The 25,413-nt window shown below is 48.2% G+C and overlaps 1 protein-coding gene across 1 annotated transcript in view; it reads right to left on the reverse strand.

The window, feature by feature from the left end:
- The window catches only part of LOC118790086 (signal-induced proliferation-associated 1-like protein 2), a 104,626-nt gene that overhangs the window by 25,012 nt on the left and 54,201 nt on the right, over positions 1 to 25,413 (reverse strand). The window contains exons 5-10 of the mRNA XM_036546899.1: positions 22,008 to 22,182; positions 20,975 to 21,078; positions 18,992 to 19,149; positions 17,686 to 18,262; positions 10,751 to 11,025; positions 2,786 to 3,040 (exon numbers count right to left, since the gene is read on the reverse strand). Of these exons, the coding sequence (XP_036402792.1) occupies positions 2,786 to 3,040; positions 10,751 to 11,025; positions 17,686 to 18,262; positions 18,992 to 19,149; positions 20,975 to 21,078; positions 22,008 to 22,182 (1,544 nt within the window). The remainder of the gene's footprint in view (positions 1 to 2,785; positions 3,041 to 10,750; positions 11,026 to 17,685; positions 18,263 to 18,991; positions 19,150 to 20,974; positions 21,079 to 22,007; positions 22,183 to 25,413) is intronic.

Consider the following 25,413-nt stretch of genomic DNA (forward strand, 5'->3'; position numbering starts at 1 on the left):
AGGAAATATTTGCTCACTGGAAACAGATGGCCGGGTCCTATTTATAGCGGTCGCTCGCGGCACGGCTCTACGCGGCGGCGCTCTGGATTCTGGAGCGGAACCCAGCAGTCCGCTCGGCTCTCCGGGCCGCGGCACCGACCCGCTCCAGAACCGTTATTTCTCAAGGTCGCGTGGGGTTTAGCAGAGCGAGGGTGGGCAGGATCTCAAGGGCCTGTTCATCGGGGGTCAGGGACGGGGGTCAGCAGACCTACAGTTCATATTTACTGCGCTGGCACAGGTAATAGAGCAGGGTCACAGCACCCGGTTGTACATCATATCACACAGCCAAGAAAACTGTGAAGGAACAGGCAAGGGTCACAGAGCAATAATGAGCTTTACCCACTAAGGTGAACTATCCTTAACACAGTGTCATGCATATCGTCAAGTACAACATTATTTTTACCAATGTATTTCGAAGCTCAAAGTTAAGGCTAATGGGAGATAGAGAAGATGCATGGACTACTGTGGACAGCAGTCCACAGAGCCGCGCATTCTGTCAGCCTCCCTCTCCACCTGGAAACAAGTGGGTTGGCTAAAGGGCTAAAGGGCTAAAGGGCTAAAGCTCTAAAGGGCTACAGAGTGGATGAATGGGTTGCTGTGGACAACAGACTGCATAACTGCGCATACTGCCAGTCTCCCTCTCCCCCAGGAAGGCCGGGGGTCGGCTGTAATGGCAGCCGACGGCACCCTCCCAGTGCTGCCTCAGCATGTTTCTCCCAGACTCCCTCGCTGGGAAACTCACCGCCTCTCTGTCAGCGATCCCGTCCCACCTTCTACTGCTACATGCGGCTGCTTTTTATATTTCCTGCTACCGAGGTGTCGCTGCTTTCCTCCCCCCTTGCCCTGCTGCTCCAAATGAGAAACAGCTCCCTACCTCTGTACCCCCCTTCTCCCCGTTTCCAAACCACAGAGCGTAAAGTTTCGCTGAAGGAATATCGAGCGTTGTTTTTTTTCCTCACACACATGCCCGCGAGCACATCGGATCGTTTTAGCCATGCGAGAGGCCAGGGTTCCTGCGTCATGGTCAGGGTTCTGAGACGGGCCTCTGACTGGACTCCGCGGAAACGCTGTCGCAGCCAGGACTCACGCACAGCTCCGTCGGCGCCCTCTCTCTCCCTCCCTCCCTCCTACACGGACGTGCACGGCGACGCCAGCAGCTGTGACACAAACGCTTGGCAGCAGCTAACGAGCGACATACAGCGCGGGTCAGTCCGTCAAGACCCCGATGAATCTGCATGAGTGAATTAGCAGGCAGACACAAACACGCGAGTGGCGATCGCGCTCTCTCCCACGGTCTGCGTTACACTGGCGTGACGGGCCCCCGGGGACGCAGTTCACTTTTTCGTACTGATTAACACGCATGTGTCTCTCATCCGTCAGTATAACGTTTTGTTACGTGACATCAGCGATGCCTAAAAACAGAATGCTCCGTTATCAGAACGCGTGGGAAACGGTGTCACATGAAGGTGCGCATCACGCAGACGGAAGATCTCTGCTGGTGATCAAAACGAGACCGAGCACGGTAAGTGTGACTGAACTGAGCGGGCCGGGCGGTGCAGACGACGCAAGCCTGAAAGGCAAATGAAGCCACCTGAGACTGCGTGCAGCTTCCCCGCCAGCGGTTCAGCATGACTTCACAGACGAGAAAAGGATTGGGTTTCTGAAAGAGATCGATGGGAGCCCTCCCGGCGGAACATGCCGGCGGAGGGAGAGGAGCGGGCTCCATCTCCACCTGCTCCGGGACGTGCGAGGTGACAGGAGAGGCACGCCCCCGCGCCATCTCCCGCTCTGGAAAGGTCACCCCTCCCGCGGTTTTCACACACTGTCACAAACTGCTGCCCTGCTGGTGTGTGTGAGCACAGTGTGACGCAGCACAACCCTGCACTGAGCAGCCTGACAGTGAGAGGCTCGATAATTCAGTCCCCTAGCTGTGAGGGTACGCGCCACACTCCGCTAACAGCCTATCAGTGTGTGCGTGCGTGCATATGGGCACTTATGTGTGAGTGTGTGTTCACTGGGTGTGTATGTGTGTGCCCATAAATATGTGTATACTTTGTGTCTGTGTGCGTGCTTGTGTATATGTATGCGCGTGCCTGCGTACGTGCATTATTATGTGTGTGCGTGTTTGTGTCTGTGAGCGCGTGCTTGTGTGTATGCAAGTGTATGTGGTGTATGTGCATTTGTGTGTACAGGCATGTGTGCATGTGTGCGCGTGTGTGCGCGCGTGTGTGTGTATGTGTGGGATACATTCAGCGGTGGAGTGGGGACATCTGCATATGGGAGCTAATGAGGTGGCTGGTGCTCACTCACAGACCACTTCTTCCCCATCAGATCCATCGCCTGTATTAATCATCACTCGTCGCCGGACGCGTTTCATGTAATTCAGATTGCAAGCTGTGACCTTATTCCTGCCGACTGCACAATCGGCAAGTTACGGAGCGCATCAAAAAACGGGCCCACTGCGCACGGAGCTGCGTACGAAAAAGCGGGGGCGACGAAGCAATACACGCACCCTGGGGGCCGAAACCCGAGGGCACGTTACACAGCCAGAAACTGCAGAAAAAATAATGAAGGCTTTGTGTAAAAGGATGGGAGAGGAGAGGACAGAGATGGGATGAAGAAGGAAGAAAAATGAAATGGGAAGAGAACAGAGGGGAGCTGGGGGGAGGAGAAAAGGGGGGGGGGGGGGTGAGATGAGAGGAGGGGAGGGGAGAGGGGGGGGGAAAAGAGAATGTAGGTGCGGCACCTGGAGCCGTCGGGCAGCTTCCTGTCGAAGGAGGTGCTGCGCGGGATGGCGGCCTGGGCCTGCTGCAGGAGCTGCTGGCACTGCAGCCGGTCGGGGCCCTGCGTGGGGGAGCCGCGGGGCAGAGGCTGCCCGGCCGGCGTGGGCACCCGGTGCCAGGTGGTGTTCCTCCGGAAGGGCGTCTTGTACTCGCAGGGCGTTCCCTCGCTGTCCAGCTTATACTCCACCATGGGGATCCTGTAGAGCTCGGAGCAGCCCCTGCCAGAGGCACAGGGGCGACAAACAAGCCTGGAGTCAGCACTTCAACCAGGAGGCAGACCTCTGCCCAATACTGCACTGGGCTCCCTTTGAGGCAGTCTGTGTACCTCACAGTTGTGTCACTCTCATACACAAATTCCTGGTAGGTAATTAGCATTAAAAGGCAAATTTCAAAAAATCCATTATATTTGAGTCAGTAGTGTCTCCGCCTATGAGCATGTGTGTTTTAACGTGTGTTTTAAAAACAGGCTGCCTGCATCAGCCATTATCCTCTGCCCTCTAGCCATTGCTGACCTTGCAGTATGCGGAGAGATGGAAGGGAGAAAGAAAATACTGCCTGACTTAAGAGTAAGCTTCCCTTGTATTTTCCAAGGCAGGGGTTCCAGCGAAGCATATCGTAGCTGTTGGAGATACGCCTTTCCTTGTTTGCTGCTTCTAACCCGTCTTATTTCGTCCTAATGTCAAAACAGAGCCTGTGAAGATATCTGAACGCATGGGAGACGATAACACTGAAAACACACGCACTGCCTCAGGTCTGGGCTTGAGCACCACCACCCTAACGCCGCGGGAGTTCCTATTGAGAAGAAGTTCACTGCCATTTCCATTTCCTCTGCAGCGCTGCAGATTTGCATGCCACACGCACTCTTAAAGAGATGGACTGTGGTGATGCCATTTAAAATGACAGCATTCGGAGGGGACCGTGTGTTTAACCCCCCGGGGGTTCTGCAAGTCCCAGGCAAGCCAACAACTTAAAGCCCCAACTCCACGGCCTTTGCCCCTCCAATGCCTGCTCCTCCACTTCCTCTTCCAGGAGATGGACTGCAGCTCAGCAGTGCTGAGTATACACTGTTTGCTGTCCTGTATATAGGCACTGGGACTATGCTGAATGTAGACCCTGACTGAAGAGGCTGGGGTCTAGGAGCAGGGTCAGATCCCGAAGGGTCCCTTCATTTCGATGGAATGGAAAAGCAATCAAGCTACGCTGAGTCAGCCAGCCATGTCTCCATTTGCAGCTAGCCTGCATCCAGCTCTATAATGGAAAAAGGGTCAGCATCATTGGTTTGGCTTTCCAAGGTCAGACCAGAAAAAGATATACCTGCTGACAGAGCTCCGATGACAGACTCCCAACAGACTTCCCTCTCATTGGACAGTCTGCAATCAAGGGTCTACTTCATTTGAAAGACTGTCCAATGAGAGAGGGGATACAAGCACAGTCAAACCACATGGCCTTCCTGAATGGTGCCGAAGTTCAAGCAAGAACTGTCAGTGGTACTGACGTTTATGAAGCCGTTTAACATGAATACTGTATAGTGTGTGCTTCATTGCCTTTAGTGGAGCTTCATGCTATTAAACCCAATGATGCATCTGCTCACTATAGAAAACGTCTGTCTTGATTAACTAAAAATGGGATTCATATTTGCTCACTGAAGCATATCAGATTAGCTGGGTAACACCATGCCAGGACTAAAGAGGGACGGAGGCTGTCGTTTTTATTCCAAGCAAATATCAGTCAAGGGCAGGCAAGAGCATAAACAAATCTTAGGATGATCTGGGATCAGCACTTTATAACCCAAGGTCAGACTCCATAAACTTGTACAGTTAAGAGAGACAGACGTGTAACACGATGAAAAATCAAGATTTAGCAATAACCAAAAAACTTTTTTTTCCCCACTGGAATGTTCTCTGTTATAAAAAAAGCTGCACTAAAACATGCAAAAAATACTTTACTGTGACTACCACTAGCTGTGAAGACGGCCTTTGTTTCTCAAATGTGTACTAAATACTCCAGTGTGGTAGCTGGTAATGACATTTTTAGAGAGGCTGTTAACCCATTCATTAGGCAGATTGCACGCATGTCCCTCAAGCACTTTAGCCACGCATCATTAACTCTGACACAGGTTCAACAGTCTCAACAGGACATAAACATGATGGCTCCACTTGGACTGCTTTGTCACCATCCCTGCTTGTCATTGAATAGTCTAAGTCAATGCCTCTGTATGGGGTCTTATATCTTCAAACTGCTGTGAAAACATACTTGCATAAGCAACAAGGTTTACATGTAATACCACGTTGATTTACATCATGTATTGTATCCCACACCCTGTGTATCCTAATAATTTAGGATACATAAAATATATTTATAATTAGAATTTATATTTATAATTTAGCATATATAAAATATAATCTATTTTACTGAGAGACTGATGAAATGTATTGTGATGAAATGAATGTTCTCAATGAACATTAGAGGCAAACTTCTATGACTGGGGAAGCCTGGGTATTGTATAAATGGAGGGTAGTGTCCGCTCAGCCCAGACACGCTGCATACGGCCATGTGAGGTTTCACGGAGTGGCATTTTCCCCTGCCCACTGCCAAAAAACACAGGCAGGACGGGGGCCCAGCTCCCCCCCGCCTGACTCTTATACAGCCCTGCTCTGTTCTCCCATCATATGACCGGCTCAGGGCAGAACTCCTTGCAAGCAGTCTGCCAGTACAGTCTGCCAATATTGTAGTCATCAATAGTCATCAATCTTGGAGTCACAATCCATACTATTTGTTAGCATGTTGCCCTATGGACCCACAGTTCACATCCATCGGTCCATGACCCACGGTCTGTGCCTGGGGTCACGGGGTGAAAGAAAGGGATCGCAGGTCATCTGGCTAAAGAACTCACTCATGTGATGCTGGGTCCTTCTCCTGAACTCCCTGAACAAATGACCCACTGAGTGGGTTTGAGTACAGCATAAGACTCTCTCAAGTAGTGATTAGATCATTTTAATGATTATAGTTTGTGCATTCCACTGTGTGTTTAGAGCAAAAACAGTCAGCCAAATCTCAAACCCTGAGCCTATGGGTGCGTGACTCACTGTGGGAATCTGGGCAAAAAATGTCAGCCCGTTGAGAAAGCCATCACTGATACAATGATGGCGATTTGTGTTAGCGTGACTGCCACAGTTTTGACCTACTCCCTGGCTGATGCCTGACAAGTTCAGCAAACTGATGCCTTAATTAAGGAATTTGTCATGTTTTCTCATCTGAATGTATTAAAAGCAAAGATACACCAAGCCCATTTGGGGACAGCAATTTTCACAAAAGGACAGAGCATTACGTTTATAATGCTATATGGTTATAGCTATACAGTAGCTAATGCTAGCATGTGTAAGAATCTGTGAAAATTCCCATTATATAAATGTTAAAATACTCACATTTTCAATACATTTCACACCTGAAAAATAGCCAGCTTTCTAAACTCCCCTTCTGTTTCACTCATTAGTTGAGCACCATTTTTAACATTCAAGCTCTGCTTTACTGAAGATGGAAATGAGTTTCACATAGCAAAAAGGTTATGACTCTACATCCTGCTGTTCCAGTATAAATAAATACATATTCTGGGGTAGCCTGATATTACAGCCATATCTCATTTTGCACAAGGCAGCACAGTAAAACCTTAAAAGGCAGCAGCTATTCAAGTCCCTAAATAAATAAGGAATTATATCTTAAAACAGGAAGGCGAGGTGTTACAAGACCAATGCTTGGCCAACCCCAGGGATGCTGACAGGTGCTAAATTTAACTTCATAACATCATATCAAATGCATTTTAATGCAAGTTGTTCAAAAACAGTAAAAACTAATACCCACTATTAGGTATATCATGAAGTTATCTTTTATACTCCTCTCAATAAAGGACTTTGACAGTGACTGTTAGAGGCTGAGGCCACTGTATCTTTCTACAACATTCTGGCCTATATAGTTGTTGTTTTGGTTTCTGTGTCCCTGGCCATGAGGAGTGGTCAGGCTCTGAAGTTTCCCACAAATTCCTTTTGGTTGAGATAATGGTGGTGAAACAGGAGCAGTCATTGTTGACCAGGCCCCTTTTCAGCTTGAAGAGCACAGGACTGGAAAGCCCTCAAGATTCCTCAGCTAACCTCCGGCCTTCCATCTCACAGGGAACCATCGGGGAAACCCTGACTAATGCCAGTAACAATGCTATGGCTTCTTCTTTTTCTACCGCAAGTGACATTAACCTCATTCAACTGGTGCTGGTGTTGGTGAGAGTCTTGACCAGCCAGTGACAAGACCCTACACAGTGTCTGAATAATGGCCAGTGAGGGGAAAACAGTGAGTGGGTGACAAAAGGCGGAATATTAAGGAAAGGAGTGAGACAGTGACAGAGTGAATGAGAATGAGCGTGTGAGTAAGTGAGTGAGTAACTGAGGTGACAGACTACAGCTCGCCCAGAGGAGTGAAGGAGTTGGGAAGAGCTAACTGCAGAAACACAACCCAGCTTCGCCTGAATCAGAACGACATACATGCACACGCGCGCACGCACACACACACAAACACAGAGAGAGAGAGAGAGAGAGAGAGAGAAACACACAGACAGAGGCAAACACAGACATCTCCGACTCACTCCTCTAAACTCTCTTCTTATTTATGACAGCAAAGAGAAAGCGGCAGAGCATTATTCCAAAGTCAGTCATATCTATCAATGTCAGAAAAAAAGGTTTCCAGCCTTGTAGCTTACAAGATCTTAATGCACTTTCATCCTCTACAATAACACTGATTACCAAAATTCTTTGGCAGGTGTTCTAGTTGTCTGATAAATACAGACACCTGTTCAACTGGGTCATGCTCCCACTTCCCTCTTCTCGCATCAGAGAGAGTGGTTGGGATGTGTGTATTACACCAGCTGTATGTTGGGACAGGCTCATTTGTCTGCATGTAGTTCTGTCAGTGTTGAGGATGACTGTATCATCTCAGATCATTATGAAAGGATTACATTTAGTTCTGGAGTGAGCGCCGCTTGTGTCTAATTCAAACAAGCATGCTTGGATACCATCTGCTGGGAGTTTGTGTGTTCTTGTGTCATTCTGCCATGCTGCTGTGAAACATGGATTCAGTCTGTCCTTCATCTCTAGGGATGTTTTGAGAAGTGAAGACAGAAATCCAAGACTCTCTAATACTGTACAGTATGTCTGTTTTAGCAAACCAGCCCACAACACATTGCTTCACTCAAATTAGGCAACACATCATCTTTTTAGTATATGCTGTCATTGTTGTCTGGAGATTCAACTTTCGACTTCTTGAATTGAGTATTGAATATTGACAGTTGATTTCTTTTTTAAAAGTGCAATGCGTGTGGTTCAGATCTAAGAAAGCAATACTGCAAACTAAGAAATGCATGTACAGTAAATGAAATAAGCCTGTGTCTTAATTTATTACCCCCACCATCGATTAACTGTAAATGAAGAAAGAATCAAAAAACACTGAGCTTTAAAGCAGCGATAAAAATTTTACATGAGCACTTAACAATAAAAGTCAACAGAGAGTCTCAGCTGCTGGCAATTTGTGCTAGCTTCAGTTTGCTTTAACGACGCCTGTTTGAAATATCAGTGGCTCTTTCAATTAAAAAGACGCAGTTGTCTGATGGGAAGCGCGTGTCTCGCAGAAACCAAAAGCTTTCGTTTAATTGCACAAAGTAAAGAGCCAAAAGAAAAAGGCAATCCGCTGTGAGCTGTCAGAGAGCTCAGGAACTACCCCTCCATTAATCAGGTGGGCTGTCTCCTTATCGTCGAGGAATAACGCTAAGTGTCTTCTCAGAGCGGCCTGTGTATTCTCAGCCCCTTCCCTATCAGGACACGGGCTCATCCTCTTGTGAATGAGGAGGTGCTCTGGCCTCCTTATGGCTGTGCACTGGGTGTGACAGGCTTCCGCCCATTTCCGCTGTCAATGCGGGATCTCACTCACAGTGGGTGAGGGGAATGAGAAGCTTCCCACAAAACTTCTACCCAACCATCCCCTCCTACATTACATTACATTTATTTAGTAGACGCTCTTATCCAGAGAGACGTCCCACACAACAGAACATAAGTGTATCCATTCAAGTTGAATGACCAACAGAGTCAGACCAGGCTAACAACACTCCCTAGACTAGTGAATGTCAGCGTCACACTATTCAAGCCCTACCACAAGTTAACTTGTGCAACCTGACTAGGCAATGGAAGCCAAGCATACTACCATACATCAGTCACTAGATCACATAATCAAAAACACATCGCAACACCACACGTAAAGTAAACAGCACGTCCTATTCTGATACAGCTGGAGAGGAGAGGAATGCATTATCAGACTGTGCAACTCAGAGTCAATTTCCTGCTCTGACCCAAGGGAGTAGCTTCGGAAGAAGGTCAGTAAACGTAACTGTGATCCTGAAGCTCAGAGAAATCCATGATTACTATTGTTTAACACTTTATATGAAACGCAGCAATCAGTGATCTGACAGGACTGTGTAAACTCAATGTGATGACAAAGTAAAGATGAGCAATGAACATGTACAGAGCTTCTCATCAAGAGTGCATTACACAGAGGTGGAGGTGGGGGTGGGGGTGGGGGGGCGGTCACTGTGAGCACTGACAAGAAGCCCCCCCGCCTGACCTCAGCACAGCTGGGGCGGACGGGTGAGGATTCATTTCACCAGCTCAACAATTTCAGGAATAAACAGCTGAACGCAGCACCATGTCAGCACAATTAATTTGAGTTTACGAATGAGGCTTGGAGGGTGGCCATATCTGGGGACAATTAGACAGAATTTACACAGAGGAAGAGGAAATTAGGGCCCTACATACGGAAGTCCGAAGTCATTGTGCCAATCCCTTTCATGCTCCTAGAGGCTAAATAAAAAACATGCATTTCCAAATACTTCAGAACAAAAGGGAAACATCCATTCGCCCATTTGCGTCACGCATTCAAGCTCTGCGTTATGTCAAGGGGGATGCCCAATAAGGGCCTATTCTATACACATCACGAACGCTGCCCGCATGCAACCTCCTCAGAACTGTCAGTGTCTACCTTAGAGAGGAAACCCAAGTAATTTAACCATGGGGCCGAGGGCTAGTTTTGAAACAATAGAAAACAGGTGGCCTTCAAGCCTTTGTAAAGAAATGCTGCAGAGAAAGCCGCAGCAGAGAGCCCCCAAGCTTAAGCGCAAGCTGAGAGCGAGAAGCCTGGCTGAGCTCACCTGAGAATGCAAAGAGGATGGCAGAAAAAAAAAAGGTGAGTTATGACGACGGTACGTGTTAAATGACACCCAGCTGATGACCTCTTAGGATGTGTTACTATGCGTTCTGACTCAGCCGTGGGAGGGCTTTGCCTGGCTTTCATGTGTCAATCTCCTCTCTTCCATTTCCTGCTTCACATTGCATTTTTCACTCATGAAATCATGCGCTTTTGCTGGAAACCGTACCCCCAAATGAATCTGTAAAATATGTTTCAGACCGCAAACACAATGATTTAACCCCACCACACTCCCACACTGCCTCCTTTCCCCTCCAGCGTCAGGTGTGCAAGAGACCCTCCACAATACAACTGTCAATCACAGACACCAGAGAGCCCGGTCCTTCACTTGTTCCTACCCCACCTACTAAGAGCAGGTTTGCCATATTAGTTAGGCAATAATCTTACATTTGTTTACCAAACTTATAAAAAGTTGTCAGTTATAGTTCAGTGTAGGTCCATGGAGTCCTTAGTTAAGGCAAGTTTCGAAGGAAAAATATATGGCTGTGAATCCGAGAGGGGGGACTTCATGAGATACTGTACTAGAAATGTGGGCTTAAAAATCTTTTTAAAACCATAAAATGAAATCGCAGTACCCTGCTGAAAGTGGCTGTTGAAAGCGAGGGCGCTAACAGTTGGTCGGGGGTGCACTGTACCTGCGGGGCGTGCCGTCCTCGTGCGGCTGGATGATCACCACCTTCACCGTCACGGACGTGCGCAGCAGGTCGATCATCTGCTCGTGCGTCAGCGTGGCCACCGCCACCTTGCAGATCTCCACCAGCCGGCTGCCCTGCCGCAGGCCTGCCTGCCAGGCGAAGCCGAAGGGCTCCACGTCCGCCACGATGCCCTCGAAGTTGACGTGGAAGCCCAGCTGGCCCAGGCCGTTCCGCCGGAGGGTCATCTCCGAGGTCTCGCAGCCGCGGGTGACGATCTGGAGCAGGGGCAGAGACGGGAGGCGGGGGGTGTTAGCGGTTGCGCGGCGCTTCGACGCTTCCTTCTCAGGCGCTAGAACGTAGAGGCTTTTAAAAGTCAATTCATCTGTAAATCTTTGTGGCGTGTTTAAGTTGAGAGGAAAATATCCCCCTCTGAACAATGCTAGAGGGCAACCGAAGTCAAGAGAAAGTTTCCTAAATGAGGAAGCGAGGCCCTTGCGTAGCTTCGGGCGCTTTGGACGGCAGCAGCGGCATCATTTTTTTTTTTTCCATCAGTGAGTTAGAAAGAGACAGAGGAAAAGCCAAACTGCAGATAAAGCTCTCCTCCCCTGGGAGCCTCAAAATAGAGGAGGAAGTCTGAGTTTCTCAAAAACGCTTTCGAATGGAAATAAAGAGCTAAGCAAATCATACACTGCATAAACTGAGAGATGTGTGCTCTGACAGAGTACAGAGGTACTGAGGACAAGCGATGTTCTTATGTGCAAAAAAATTTAATAACTTGCGTAATTTTGTTTTGTTTCTTTTCTTGTGATTGGTGACTCTAGGTAAACCCTAGGATAACATGTCAGACCAAAATGACTAATTATTACAACGTAAAAGCCACATTAAAGGGCTCCTTAAGTCTCACTCCAGCAAAGCATTTTTATGTCACCCTTGATCAACAGACACTTTGCCTTATAGCTGACAAGCACACACATTTAACAGTCTAGCCATCTGTGCCATGTAAGATGTAAATCTACACAAACCAGTGTGTGTTTGTCCCTAAAGCGGGGCAGTGCTATAGAAGCAGCATACTTGGGCTTTATCCACTGTAAACACCCCAGCATGCAGGCTGCAGTAATTAATATTCCACAAGCCAACGCCTTGCCCTCTTACATTCCTGGGACTTTCACCCTAAAAGCATCTTTGGTCCTTGGCTCCTGTTACAAAGAGTGGTGCTGCTCCTCCATATTCTGGCAAGATTCTAATCTGGCTCTCTAATCATCCCCAAATTTTGCTAGCTAAATAACAAATCACCCCTCACACTGCAAAAAATCCAAATCTCACCAAGCATATTTGTCTCTTTTCAAGTCAAAATATCTCTTTACACTTAATATAAGACACAGTCACCAAACAAGCAAAATTTCCTTGAGCTACAAGGACTTTTTTTTAGACGGTGCATCTTGAATATCTGTGTATTTCCACTAGTTTCACTGGCAGACTTTTTCACTTATTACTAGCAAAAAACACCTTGTATTAATTATTTTATTTCTTAGTTCTGAAGGGCTATTTTTTGCAATGCAGCCTCAGCTGGTGGGGTGTTCTGCTGCAAAATTGCTGCCACGTATCAGCAAGAGTTGGTGCTGCACATGGCGGCTGAGTTGCGTGCAGCGTCCCTGCTCCTCTGGATCAGTGTTAGGTAGCCGGTTGTTACTATGACATATGACAACATGATGACAATGTTGTTCTAACAGATGGATGATCAGACTCTGGATGAACGGTAGTATGGTAGTAGGATGTTGCTCAGCACTATGTTGATAGAACAGTTAATGTGATATGCTTGCATTTCAGGACTATTTTTCAGTTTAATACTTATTCACCGTTTTACCAGCTTTTGACTGACTACTGTTCCTTTTTCTTCTGTGATGTGCATTGCATGTATCTAAGGCCTTGTATGTTGTTCTGAATATGAACACTGATCATACTCATAAATTAATGAATTAATACTTTACCAAATAAACATAATCACCGTCATCATAATCATCACGCCTAATAAAAAATAAATGCACTCATTTATGAGACATACAGACCAAAGTGCAGAACCCACAGCACTGACTGTGGCTGAGAGATATGCAATCAGTACATCACCCATCACCTTCACTTCTGCAGAATGATCACTGATGGGGCGAGGAGGAAGTCCAACATGCCTCCTTACACTGCTGTCTAGGCAAAAGAAAATATTTTCGGAAAAGCTTCTGTTAAGAATCGGGAGGAATTAATTTCTTTACCAAAGTATGCATCTTTCTGCATTGGTTATCTGGATCTCAACCTCACTAAATTGCTGCTGCTCATGGATTTCCTGGGGCACCGTAAACGCACTGACCTCAGAATGACCATCGTTAGCTGGATGTGAATTCTAGCTGGACAGTAATAATCTCACCAACAAGCTCATCCTCAGTAAGCCCCTCACCCTAATGGGCTGAGCCAATGACACGAGCTTGCCTGATTTCTCCCGCGCAGTCAACAGCGAGGCAGACGACAGCTTGCCGTATTACGCGCGTGGATGGAGGGCCTACTCTCAAAGCCAGGCTCTCGGTCGACCAGCCAACCAACCGTGAACAGACTGAATCTCACGGACCAATCATTACTCAGAATGCACAATGTAAAGACCCCATAGGCACGCAGCCTGCCTCTCCCAGACCATGTAAGACACTGCCGCATAGGAGAGAGATGGAATACTTAACTGTGAGATCACTGACCATTTACTTGCATCTGTATTCAAATGTAGTTTTATTCTCTCTCATCAAGATTCGTGAAGCAGAGCCTATAAACCCTGCATAATATAGCAGACAAAATATTGATATGATTAATTTTCCTGCCTGAAAATGTCAGTGAATGCAGTTCTCTTTGCAGTGATCCATTATTTAGACAGAAAGAGTTTCACACAACGGTTGGGGGAAAAAAACTGCAGCGTTTGATTATTCAAATATTCAAATATGCTCGGGATCCGCAGAATTTGTGACATCAAATTATTCAAAATTCACATCCCAAAAAAACCTATGTACAAAATGGAGCTTATTGTTCATAAAATCCCTTTCATAATTGAAGTTCACTGTTTTCCAAAGAGTGCTAGCACGAGCCTCTTCTTTCACTGTAGTGCAGCCTCCAATGCTAACACCAAGCTCAAGCCAGATGAAAGAGCAAGTCAGGATATCTAATCTACTGTAAAACTTGGGAGTGCACTCTTCAGAGTATACAAAGAAATGAATGTCCTCCCAGGGACTGTGATGTCCTAGCTGAATCCAGTACGATAGCCACTCGCTCTCATGAGGATTCATCCACTGCAGTCACTACTCTTGCTGGTTGACTCCGTGGAACTCCCCCACCCCCATTTCAATCAGTGTGCAGTCTGCAAAAAGGCAGAAGTGTGTGGGCCCCAATGGCATTAACACTGGGTCCACACTCACCCTGCATGGCCTGCATGGCGTTCCTTGAAAAAACCCAACCAGATTACAAACACTAGCTGCCGCTTCAGTGCAGCATAATTTTTTACACCACCAGTGATGTCTCATCCTTCCTTTAAATGATGGTCATTTAAAGCAGCAGAACAATGTTTTGCATCAAAATACATCTGAAAAGGAAATGCTACAGCGCCTCACTGCCACATGCAATACCACACTGAATCCATTTAAAGCTCAGGCGTGCTGTGCTCTAACTCCCTGAGAAACAATCAACACCAGCACAGCGGGCAGAGGCCCTCCGTTGTGCAATTAGAGTACTGTTCCTTCACATCTTTTACAGGGCAATGTGCTCACCAGGTCCGGGGCAGTTTACATTACATCAGCGCCCTGGCAGCACCTCAGTCCGGTCATGAACCGGGCCCTGAAACACGATGCTGTAACAGCCTCACTCAATCCCTCAGTCATTCAATCCCTACCCTCACCCATTCTCCTGCTGCACTCCCTCCTTCCCTCCACACTCACTTATTCATTCTCTCACTCCTTCTTTTCTATCACTCTCTCCTTTCCTCAGCACTCACTCATTCTCTCATTCTTTTACTTCCCCTTCTTCCACACTCACCTGTTAATTCTTTCACTAATCCTTTCGTTTCACTCACTCACTGCTCCACAAACCCCCCCCCCCCACTCTAGGAGACACAAAGACTGTGGAAGCCAAGCTTTGACATACATGACCCCGTGTTCACACAGTGAAGGCATCGATGTTTAAGGCTCCTCGGCTAATCTCAAACACAAACCAACCAATAAGCAAATATCTGCGGGGCGTAAAGCAGCGCAGAAGGACCAGGTGGTGCTGGGATCTGTGGAGGGGACCTCATTCTCCCCCTAAATCCAATAACACACTTGGAAATTACAGAGAGCCAGAACCGCATGTGCGCTGGAGGAGGCTGCACGGCCGTAACGTGAGGGCTGCCTTTAATTTGACGAGGCTGGCTGCACTGTGTTTATTGGAGGGATGCTAGGGCAGTGTTTCTATTATTAGCTGGGCATAAAAAATACAGCCTCCTTATGTGTGTATCTCAGGCCTCCCAGCCATGCGCTGTAAGGAGAGTTACCTGTGACATGGCCCACCATAGGTCTCTCAGGAGTTTACCTGTGACATGGCCCACCATAGGTCTCTCAGGAGTTTACCTGTGACATGGCCCACCATAGGTCTCTCAGGAGTTTACCTGTGACATGGCCCACCATAGGTCTCTCAGGAGTTTACCTGTGACATAGCCCACCATAGGTCTCTCAGGAGTTACCTGTGATTCGGGCCACCATGGGACTATCAGGGGTTTACCTGTGACTCGGGCCACCATGGGACTATCAGGGGTTTACCTGTGACTCGGGCCACCATGGGACTATCAGGGGTTTACCTGTGACTCGGGCCAGCACAGGACTCTGAAGACAGTTACCTGTGACATGGGGCACCATGGGACTATCAGGAGTCTACGTGAGACGTGGGCCACCACGGAACTGTCGGGAGGCATTTCTGCCCAATCCCTTCACGTTAACACAGCACTCCAGCCAATGGACTGTACCACGGACAAAAACCCTCACAACCGCAGCTGTGAAGAATCAAAGCTTCACATCAGCACGACAGCGAAAGAGGATAAGCGGAGAGAAGTATTAATCCTCGTTAGGCTCTTCAGATTGTCGGCGGATCCGTAATCTCAAACGACAGCAGGACTGTCCTCGGCTGATGGCCCCTTCTGGTAGCGCCGGCTCTGCTGCAGTGGGACAGGGCCTGACTGACAAGGCGCTAAGTAACAGGCTTCAGACACTGTCATGAGCAGCGTCCCTCAGAAACATTCTGAGGTCACAGTCACCTGAGGTCAAAGACCTCTTCCTCAGTTCAGAGACCATCTCCCATACATGGCTGTGGTTAGTGGGCAGGAGAATTTCTCCATCTCTCTGCTGAGGAAGAGGAGAAGGAGGAGGAAGAGGCATATCAGCCAATAACAGCATAGATCTGAGGCGCAGTCGCCCCTTTCCAGACCTGTTTACCCGCCAACAGAGCCCCACCACCAGAGACAGCCGCAGCCCCGACCCTCTCTGGCGAAACAGCGGCAGCTTCCAGGAAACACAGAGCCGGTAACGTGACACTGATGATCCAGCCTGAGCTGACTCTGCTCCAAGGAAAACACTGCTAAATGCCACGCAAGACAGGTCCTCCTGAAAACTGAGAAATTGAAGATATCCTTTGGAGGATCATCAGGAATCTTTAGCATCTCCTGCGCCGACACGCAGCAGGCTGAGAGTGCTCCCTCGTAATGATAGGAAGGGAGTGTTTAAGGCGGGCAAAGCCACCGTTCCTCCGTCTGCCTCGTACTCCCTGGCAGAACTGGGTCACACGCACTGCCCTCTGAGCAGAGTGAAAAGTCCTGTCGCGGTCCTTGGAGACCTCAGAGGCCTCTCCATCTCCACAAAGCAAAACGTCCACATTCCAAAAGCATTTGCACTATTAAAAAAAAAAAAAAAAAAAACGCTGAACATCTCCAGAATATGTCCTGGGAAAAGAAAAACGAACACGCACACGTCGCCTTCACTCAAAGCTATAAATGAACCGTGTCACAATAACAATCCCAGCTGTGGCAGAGGGAAATTATGAGATTAAAGACATCGAGATGCACGCCTTCTATGGGCTGACGTACGAGAGTGCTTTTTAATATGGTAATAAAAGCTGCAAACTCAAAATAGATGCCGCTTATGCAACAAAATATCTCTTCATAAATCAACCTAAATCAAAGCCATTTAGCCTGAGAAACAGAGCTGCCAAATCCTATCGAGACACGAGACATAAATTCTTGATGTCTTGCATCAAGTAGAACTCTAGCTTTGTTTGGGTCAGGACCAATACTGTGGACTGGTAAAAGTTTACAACTGACCTGTTGCCTTTGGTAATATGATCTTAAAAACAGTTTCTAAGAAGATAATAGTCCTACAAGATTTTTTGAAGATTACAGAAAGCTAGCTAGCTAGTCATAATCTTTCTGATTCACAGACCTCAAGTAAAGGTTAAGTTCAGATAAAACACAACAGACTACTACATTACATTTCCCTGAAACACCTTAAAATATCATTACTCGAGACCTATAAGGCAGCCTGCACACTGACTTCTCACTGCATGAGGAAGGAAGACAAATTTACAGGCATATACTCCCCGTTCATCGGTTACAAAGTGCATTGCTGAAAGAGAGCCAAAAAAAGTCCACCCAGATTTGCCAGAGATCGAATGACTGCATCCATCCCTGATAAACAACCACAGACATTGATTTACTTCCTGTGCTTCTCACAGGAGGAAGCTGGCATGTTTTGAGGGAGCTTGTTAAAAATAGCCCGCGCTTCTAAAAGAGGTATAAACGGAATGGACGTGGATTCAGGACACCCAGGGACAGTGTGCAGAGAAAGGCCAACACAACATTTAACAGACATTTAACAGACTGCCGCCGGTCCCACCTCCAGCCGCTGGACGATCTCGCGGATGTCCTCCTCGCAGCCATCCTGGGCAGAGAACATGATGCACTCCCCACGCTCGTAGAAGATCTTGACGCTGACGACGCCCGAGGTCCAGCCGATGACGTCGCGGCACGAGCAGTTGAACACCACGTTCTTGGACTCCTCCTCGATCAGCACGATGAACTCATTGGAGATGCCCAGCAGGCACTCCACGTCGGCCGACTGGCCGAAGTCGCGGGCGACGACACTCCAGGTGATGGCGCCGACACTCAGCAGGTGGGCGTCCCGCCGCGGCTTGCTCTTCTCCTTCTTCTTGGCGCCCAGCGTGATGAAGCTGAACTTGACGGCCGAGTCGATGGTCGCCGTGCTGGCGAAGTTCTCCGCCAGGTCCTTCAGGTACTCCTGCCGCGTGCGCGTGGCCATGGCGCGGAACTTTTCCGACTTATGTGCCGCGTTCTCGCCGTTGATCACCTTGGCCAGCAGAAAGTCCCTGAACACGGCCGACTTGGGGAACGTCACCCCCTTGGGGATGGGCGGCCCAAAGGGAGGCACGTCTTTAGACCTAGACACAGCCACGCTGAATGGGAAAGAAAGGGGACCCGAAAACAAGAGTCACTCTTTTACTATAGTATTCACCGTAATTATAGGTCTTAATAGGGGAAGATTTTCCTGTATGATCACAGACACGGGAATGTGCAGTCATTTCATCCATATATAAATATCAGAGTGGAACAGGGCAGTAGTTTACAGGAGAAAGTGACCTAATCCCCTTACTGTATGATTCATAGTGCACTGTTGTAGGATCTTAAATGCCATGGCATAACTTAGACTCCTCAACCCTTCCATCCATATCTTATTTTGCCTGAGGCCATTTAAGACCACACAGGGAATGAGGCAGGAGGAAGGTCTAGTAATATGATGCTTGCTCATCCAACAAGTCAAAGTCAAAAGTGCCATGTTGTCAGGCATGTTTTCATTATTCGGATGCAATTAGATGCAACTTAAGAGGGGCATAAGGAGACACAGGTTGGCTTTGGCCAATTTACAAGATGCTAAGTGGCAAAAGATATTTATGACAGCAGACATCAGCAGACATCAATGATATACGCATTCTTTTAAATTGTGTAAGAGATTACTAAATGCTACTTCAAGAGTCCTTCCATTCTTATGTGGCCGGGTTCATTTACTGAGAGGTTTGAACTGATGCCATCGACTGTGATTGTGCTGGACGGGACTCGATATCCTTCCTAGCATCAAAATCTCTCCTCCCAAGCCATGCGTGAAAGCGGATGCACGCTCCACTTACCTGTAACATACGTTTTCAGTGCAAGGGTTATGGACTTTGACAATGACAAACACATGCTGGAAGTGGGAGCGAATGTTTTTCGGAGTGAAGGGGAGGGCTCCGGGCTCTTGGAACACGATGGTGACAATATCGTTTCCTATATGCCTCTTCCTCAACAGCTAGACCAAAACGGAAAAGAGAAAGAGAGATAAATTAAGACCCGATAAACAGACACAAGCAGCATGTGGGGGGATGGGAGGGCATGGTGACGCTGTCGCTGTCCATTAGGGATAGGAGGCTGCAGTGAAGCAGAGATTTTCCCATGAGCCCCCACACACATACACACACACACACACACACACACACACACACACACACACACACACACACACACACACACACACATATACACACACGCACGCACGCACGCACACACGCACACACATACACACCGTGAGTTACCCCTGACATCTTGAGACAATTAAGCCGAATAACAGGCTGTGTACGGAGGGCTTGGCTGGGCTGCGCGGGCAGTGTAATCAAAGGCCCGCCCGTCTCAGGGTCCAGCGCTCAAGGTTTGGAGGGGGGGGATGATATGAGCCCTGTCCCGCCCCGTCCCAAGCAAACCCTTCCAGATTTAGCCCCAGAAGCTCACCATCACCTGCATGCGCCCTCTATAAGGACCTCCAATCCAGCAACCCATTCTAGCTGGGTTTATCAGAATGAATGGTGCAGTCACCATTGAATGGTGTACTCATGGACCAGCCCACGGATATGTGCCAAAATTGTCAGCATTGTACAATTCTAGTACAGACACAAGAACCAACAAAATCATAGTAATCATACACACACGTTCACAGGAACTCTGGTTTAAGTTAGGATTTAGATGAATTTAACTAAAAATACCTAACCATAATAATTTTCACAGGAATTATACTGGATTCCTTTATTTAATGTAATGCAGTTATTATACAGTGTTCTTTTTGTCTCTCACGGCTCCATCTAAAATCTAAAGCAACAGTTAATTTGCTAATGCAGCACTTAAGTTTATCCAGATACACTCTGTCATTGCCTGTGGCTTGGAGAGCTGACACCATAGACGTCAGACGGGGGAAAAGAGCCAAACCCAAAGTCAATTCCCCAAAACACAACACCACAAGCCTTTTAGCGGATCCAGGTGGCGCAGAGCTACCTCAATATGAACTTGACACTGTGGTCCCTGGCCGTGACAGAGGAGCACACAAACAAACAGGAATTAAGGTATAATGGTGTGGGCTGAGGAAATGAGAGGGAGAGATCTGCTTAAGATGTAACCACCGGGGATTAGCGCTAATCCTGCACAATGGAATGGGAGGATAGAAAGAAAGGAAATCCCGCAATTCTGCCACTTCAGATCTGAAATCTGAGTGGCCCCTTCCGCCTGCCGGCGCCCACGACATCACTGCTCTCCGCTGTTCCGGAGGCCACCCCCCCAGCGCCACATGCAATCGGTGACTAGGCGTGGCGTGCTGAATGTACCCGCCCGGGGCTTGGTTCCGCGGGCCACGGCAAGGGCTGGTGGGCGATACAGGGGCCGTGACGGGGTCCTAGGTCTCGTTAATCAGAGCATTACCCAGACACTGCTCGCAAGCCGCACACCATCCAATTAATTCTACTTGTTGCGATAAACATTAAGCCCGTTCCCGCGGCATTCTCTCGGGACGCTCTAATTAAAAGCTGCGTGAGGCACCGTTGCCACGGCAACGCTGCCTCGCCGATGCGCCGGTTATTAACGTTCTCGTGCCGGGTGGGGGGGGGATGGGGGAGGCAGGCGATGGAATCGTAGGTATGATAACGGGGCTTCGCGATCTTCGAACATGCGTGGACTCCGGGCAGAGACGAACTGGAGGCAGTGCGCTGGGAAGGGGCTTATCTGTGAGTTTACCTGCGCCCTCACACCTCTCCTTCTCTCACAGACAGGGAAACAGACACACACACCTGCTGGGGTTATGGGGGGGCGCTCACCTGCTGCCTGTTGTTGGGTGTGTAGGGGAGCAGCGTGGACACGTGGAACATCAGCTCGTAGTCTTTATAGGTGGTGTAGAGGGAGTGAGTCCCCGTGGAATCGGCTACAACACAAAAGCGAGAGGAGGCTTCGTTAATGTGAGGCTCAGTTGATATTCCACCATCAAACAGAGGAAGGGGATCTTTTAAACATGCCAATGGCTTTAGGGATCTAAAAGACTTACAGTAATGACATAAAAGGGAAAACGGCAATTAAGTGACAGGCAAACAGGCCACGGCATGCGTACACCAGGTGGGCAGGGCCGACATGTACACAGTAACAGAGCTGTAAAGGTAATATGGAGTTTAAAAGTTAGGAAACAAAACGTGCCAAATGGACATCGGAGTCCTTCACCATAGGCACTGACGGCCAGGGCTGCTTTCACGGCAGGCCACAGCAGCCTGTGCTGAAGGAGAGGCAGTCAGGCAGAGGCTAGCAGAGCACTGAGCCGCAGACCAGCCCGCTCCGGCTGCCCTAACACTTCCTGCAGGGCACCACGCACTCTGCTGTGTTTGGACGAAACAAGCCGAAGCTCTAATTACCCAGAAACAAAGTAAAGGCAAACTAACTCCAGAGGAGGGGGAGGGGTGAGCCGATGAACTGGCAGCTGTACAGAGCCAGTGTATACATGTGTACGTGTGTGCATGTGAGAGTGTCTGTGTGTGTTATGTGAGCATGTTTGTGTGCGTTTGTGCGTGTGTATATGCATGTTTGTGTGTATATGTGTGTATATGGACGTGTATACGGTATTATTTTAGTGTTTATTTGAGCGCTACATTGTGCTATGTTAGTGCATACGTGAGCATGTATGTGTTACTGTGTATGTGAGCGTGTGTGTGTGTGTGTGTGTGTGTGATATTAGTGTGTATGTGAGCGTGTGTGTTATGTTAGTACGTGTGTGATATTAGTGTGTATGTGAGCATGTACGTGTGTTATGTTAGTTTGTAAGTAAGCGTAAATATGTGCATGTGTGTTACGTGAGAGGGCTCTTACTCTTGTTGTCCAGCTGCGCTCTGTACTTGGTGAACCCCTTCAGCCGCACCCTCTGGCCCAGCAGGTCCAGGAACTCCTCGAACCCGGGCCCGGCGCTCTCGTTGTTGTACATCTCCTCCTCGGTGCTCTGCCCCGCCTTGCAGTACAGGATGCCCACCTTGTGCTGGAAACTCAGCTGCGGTCACAAAAAAGGGAGAACGCTAATCACACGTCACTGTTAATCACCTGCCCACAGAAAGTGTTTACCCTTACGTGACATATTTGAAATGTTGCTGGGGGGACCCATAGCGTATAGGGTTTCACTCCTGCTCCTGTTTATCAGAGACTCGGTAAAAAGCCCGTAAAACTTCAGGGCCTCTCAGCAGCACATAAATCAGCCAGGGTTAACTCCAGCCGCTGAGGAGGGCAATAAACTCCGGCAAAGTTCCTCCAGTGGGAACGGCTCGCCGCAAATTAGAAAAAATCACTTTAAGTGCCGTTATTTACGCTTTAATCTTCGGTAACAGGCAGCTTTACATCCAGCGTAAACTGCCGTGCGTTTGAATAACGGGTCTCATATGCTGCCCACTTGGATCTCCCGTAGCTTGACAGCTTGACAGAGTTCAGAACCGAGGCTGCTGCGCCCGCTTCTTTGTACCCTCACGAGAGACACGCTCGACCTGCGCCAGCGTTCTCGCAAGCGTTAAGATCACGAACAAACAGATCTCCTTTCTTTTGTTTCTAAATAACAGCCTTCTACTCGTTAAAGCAGCAGCTCGCTGAGCCCTCCTCCACCGTGAAGCACAAAAGAGGCGTTCTCATACTCGACTCGCATGCTTTTTTTGTGCTCCCTACACATCGCGGAGGTGCACAGAGGAACCCGCACAAGGGCCTTCAAAAAACAATCAAAGAACAGTAACAACAGGGAGATATGAGGCAATGGAAGCCATAAATATAAATAAAAATATATGTCAAGTAAAATCAAGAACACAGAAGCGAGAAAACAGAAGCATCTGACATGCAGTCCCTACGCACTGCACTGTGAACGCCTGCGATTGAATCTTCTGTCTGGTCTGTCTATTTCCTCATATGAAACCCTTTTAAGGCGTCAGTGTACCGATGAGGTGAGTTAAAAGTGTTAAAGCGTGTCAAGGCAGTGATTATTTTCAAAGTGCTCTCAACTCCTGCCCTGCTGTTAAGCCATGAATAAATGATTACAGCACGGAAATATCAGGGATAAAGAACTACTCCTGTCTGACCATCCCTCACCCCCTCGCACCAGACGTTTGGCAAACACATCACAGAGAGGGGTCGTCGGAGCAAGGTAAAGAGCTTCCTGGCAGAAGCAGACTTCTGAGACTTCGCTGTAATATTCTCATTCTCATTCGGCCGCTATTCGCCCATGCAGGTGCCATTCCCTCAATTATACTTATCCCTCTTGCGCAAGTCAAGTGGTCCCAGCATGCCTTTGATGCTGTTACCATGGTGACTTTGTTCTCTCGAGCAGTCCGGAGGTAAATGGTTTCAGAATAGGGGGTAGGGTGGTCAGGGTCTCTCATGGATGTGACCTGGCTTGGTGGGGAGGATGTGACTCCTGCAAGCTGTGAGCTATTGGCCGGGTTTGGTTACCTTTTTCCCCACAGCTCAGTAAACTTCCAAGGAAACAGCCAATCAGGAATCCCAACTGCACGCTTTAATCAGTGTCAGCGTTGATATGCTGCTGGTGCGTACACACACGCACACGCTCGTGCACACAGGGAACTGTGTGAGGCCCGGACACGGGCAAACGCGCACGGGCAAACACAAAGAGGCGGAGCCGGAACTGAAAACGCGTTCTGACGGAGCTCACTCCGTTGCTGTCACTCCCCCTCCACACACCGCACTGCGCACTGACGTGCCCTCAGGACCGCATCACAGGACGAGCCATTCGCAAACCCCCTCCGGTTCACAGCGTCACAGTGAGCTCGAAAGCACCAAACATGTCTCGCAAGAGAAGGAAACCTTCGGTTACGGACTGGCGGTGGGAACCTTCCTCAGCTGAAGAGTCCCTTCTGGCCAGTGTCCCCGACTGACCCGCTCAACGCCAGGCTCTTCCAAGATTCCTCACCAGAGCGTGTCCGTCAGCAAGATGCCTGTCTCTGCCCCGTGCTTTACATAACCTCCTCGTCTCCGTCGGCTCAGCTCCACACTCCTCTGTACTGGGCGTGGACGACCCAGCCCCTCAGCCAACATTGTAGCATCTGCCTTTGGAATTTTCACACGTCACATTACTACACTGCATTACCGGCATTAAGCAGACGCTCTTATCCAGAGCGACTCACATGGGTAAGGTAAAAAATGGTAACCTATTTATACAGCTGGGTATTTACTGAGGTGATTCTGGGTAAAGTACCTTGTCCAAGGGTACAGCAGCAGTGCCCCAGCGGGGAAGCGAACTGGCAACCTTTCGGTTACGAGTCCTGCTCCTTACCACTATGCTACCCTTCACACCCTGGGCCAATGCAAAACAAGCAGTCTCATAAGCAGCAGCAGTCATACTGCAGGGTTTACAGCCCGCTTCCCATTGTAACAGGCTGAATCTCATTGCTCAGGGTAAAACGTCAATACTCATGGTGAGTCCAACTTCAAATGGTCCCTGGAAAGGCAACTGGCAGTCAGCTCTCCAGGTCTGTCTGGACTGCCGGCCATCTGTGTCATTATTAGAGACAAATGAATGGCCAGTGTTTATACCTTCATAAGACCGCCCTGCTAGCAGGCAGGAGCCATGGGAACGGAGCCAGCGTCATCTGAGTGAACTCACCGCATTGTACTGTAAATCCTCACCATAAACACACAAGGCCGTGTGATAGAACGTACAGTACCAGGCAAAAGTCTGGATGTACCTATTCATAGCAGGGTTTTTTCTTAATTTTTACTTTTCCACATTTTAGAATAATAGTAAAAACATCAAAACTATGAAATACCACAAACGGAATTGTGCAGTGACCAAAAAAATCTTATGTTTTAGATTATTCAAAGTAGCCAAAAAATATTTATTTAAAAAAAAAAATATATATATATATATATATATATATTTTTGGAAAGAAATTTATACATAGGCATCAACTTCACTATGTGTATTTGTCGGAGAAACAAATTCCAAGCATTTAAGCATAAGTCTTTAGATCAAAATGTCTCCGAATGCATGTTTCCCATTATCTTAATCATGTGTGTCTGAACTTTTGACTGGCACTGTAAATCCAAACGGATTACAAACACACAATGTTGTGTGCAGGAACATGCCTGGGGGGGGGCTCACAGATTCAGCCAGCAGTTCTGGAGAGTCCATTACGCTGCATGAGAAACAAACAGCACCTACACGGCGTTCTGCTCGCAGGGTCCAGGCAGGGGGCTAAACGATCCACTGCGCACCTCACCCAGCTCCAAA

Source organism: Megalops cyprinoides, chromosome 15 (genome assembly GCF_013368585.1).
Source record: "Megalops cyprinoides isolate fMegCyp1 chromosome 15, fMegCyp1.pri, whole genome shotgun sequence".
NCBI lineage: Eukaryota > Metazoa > Chordata > Actinopteri > Elopiformes > Megalopidae > Megalops > Megalops cyprinoides.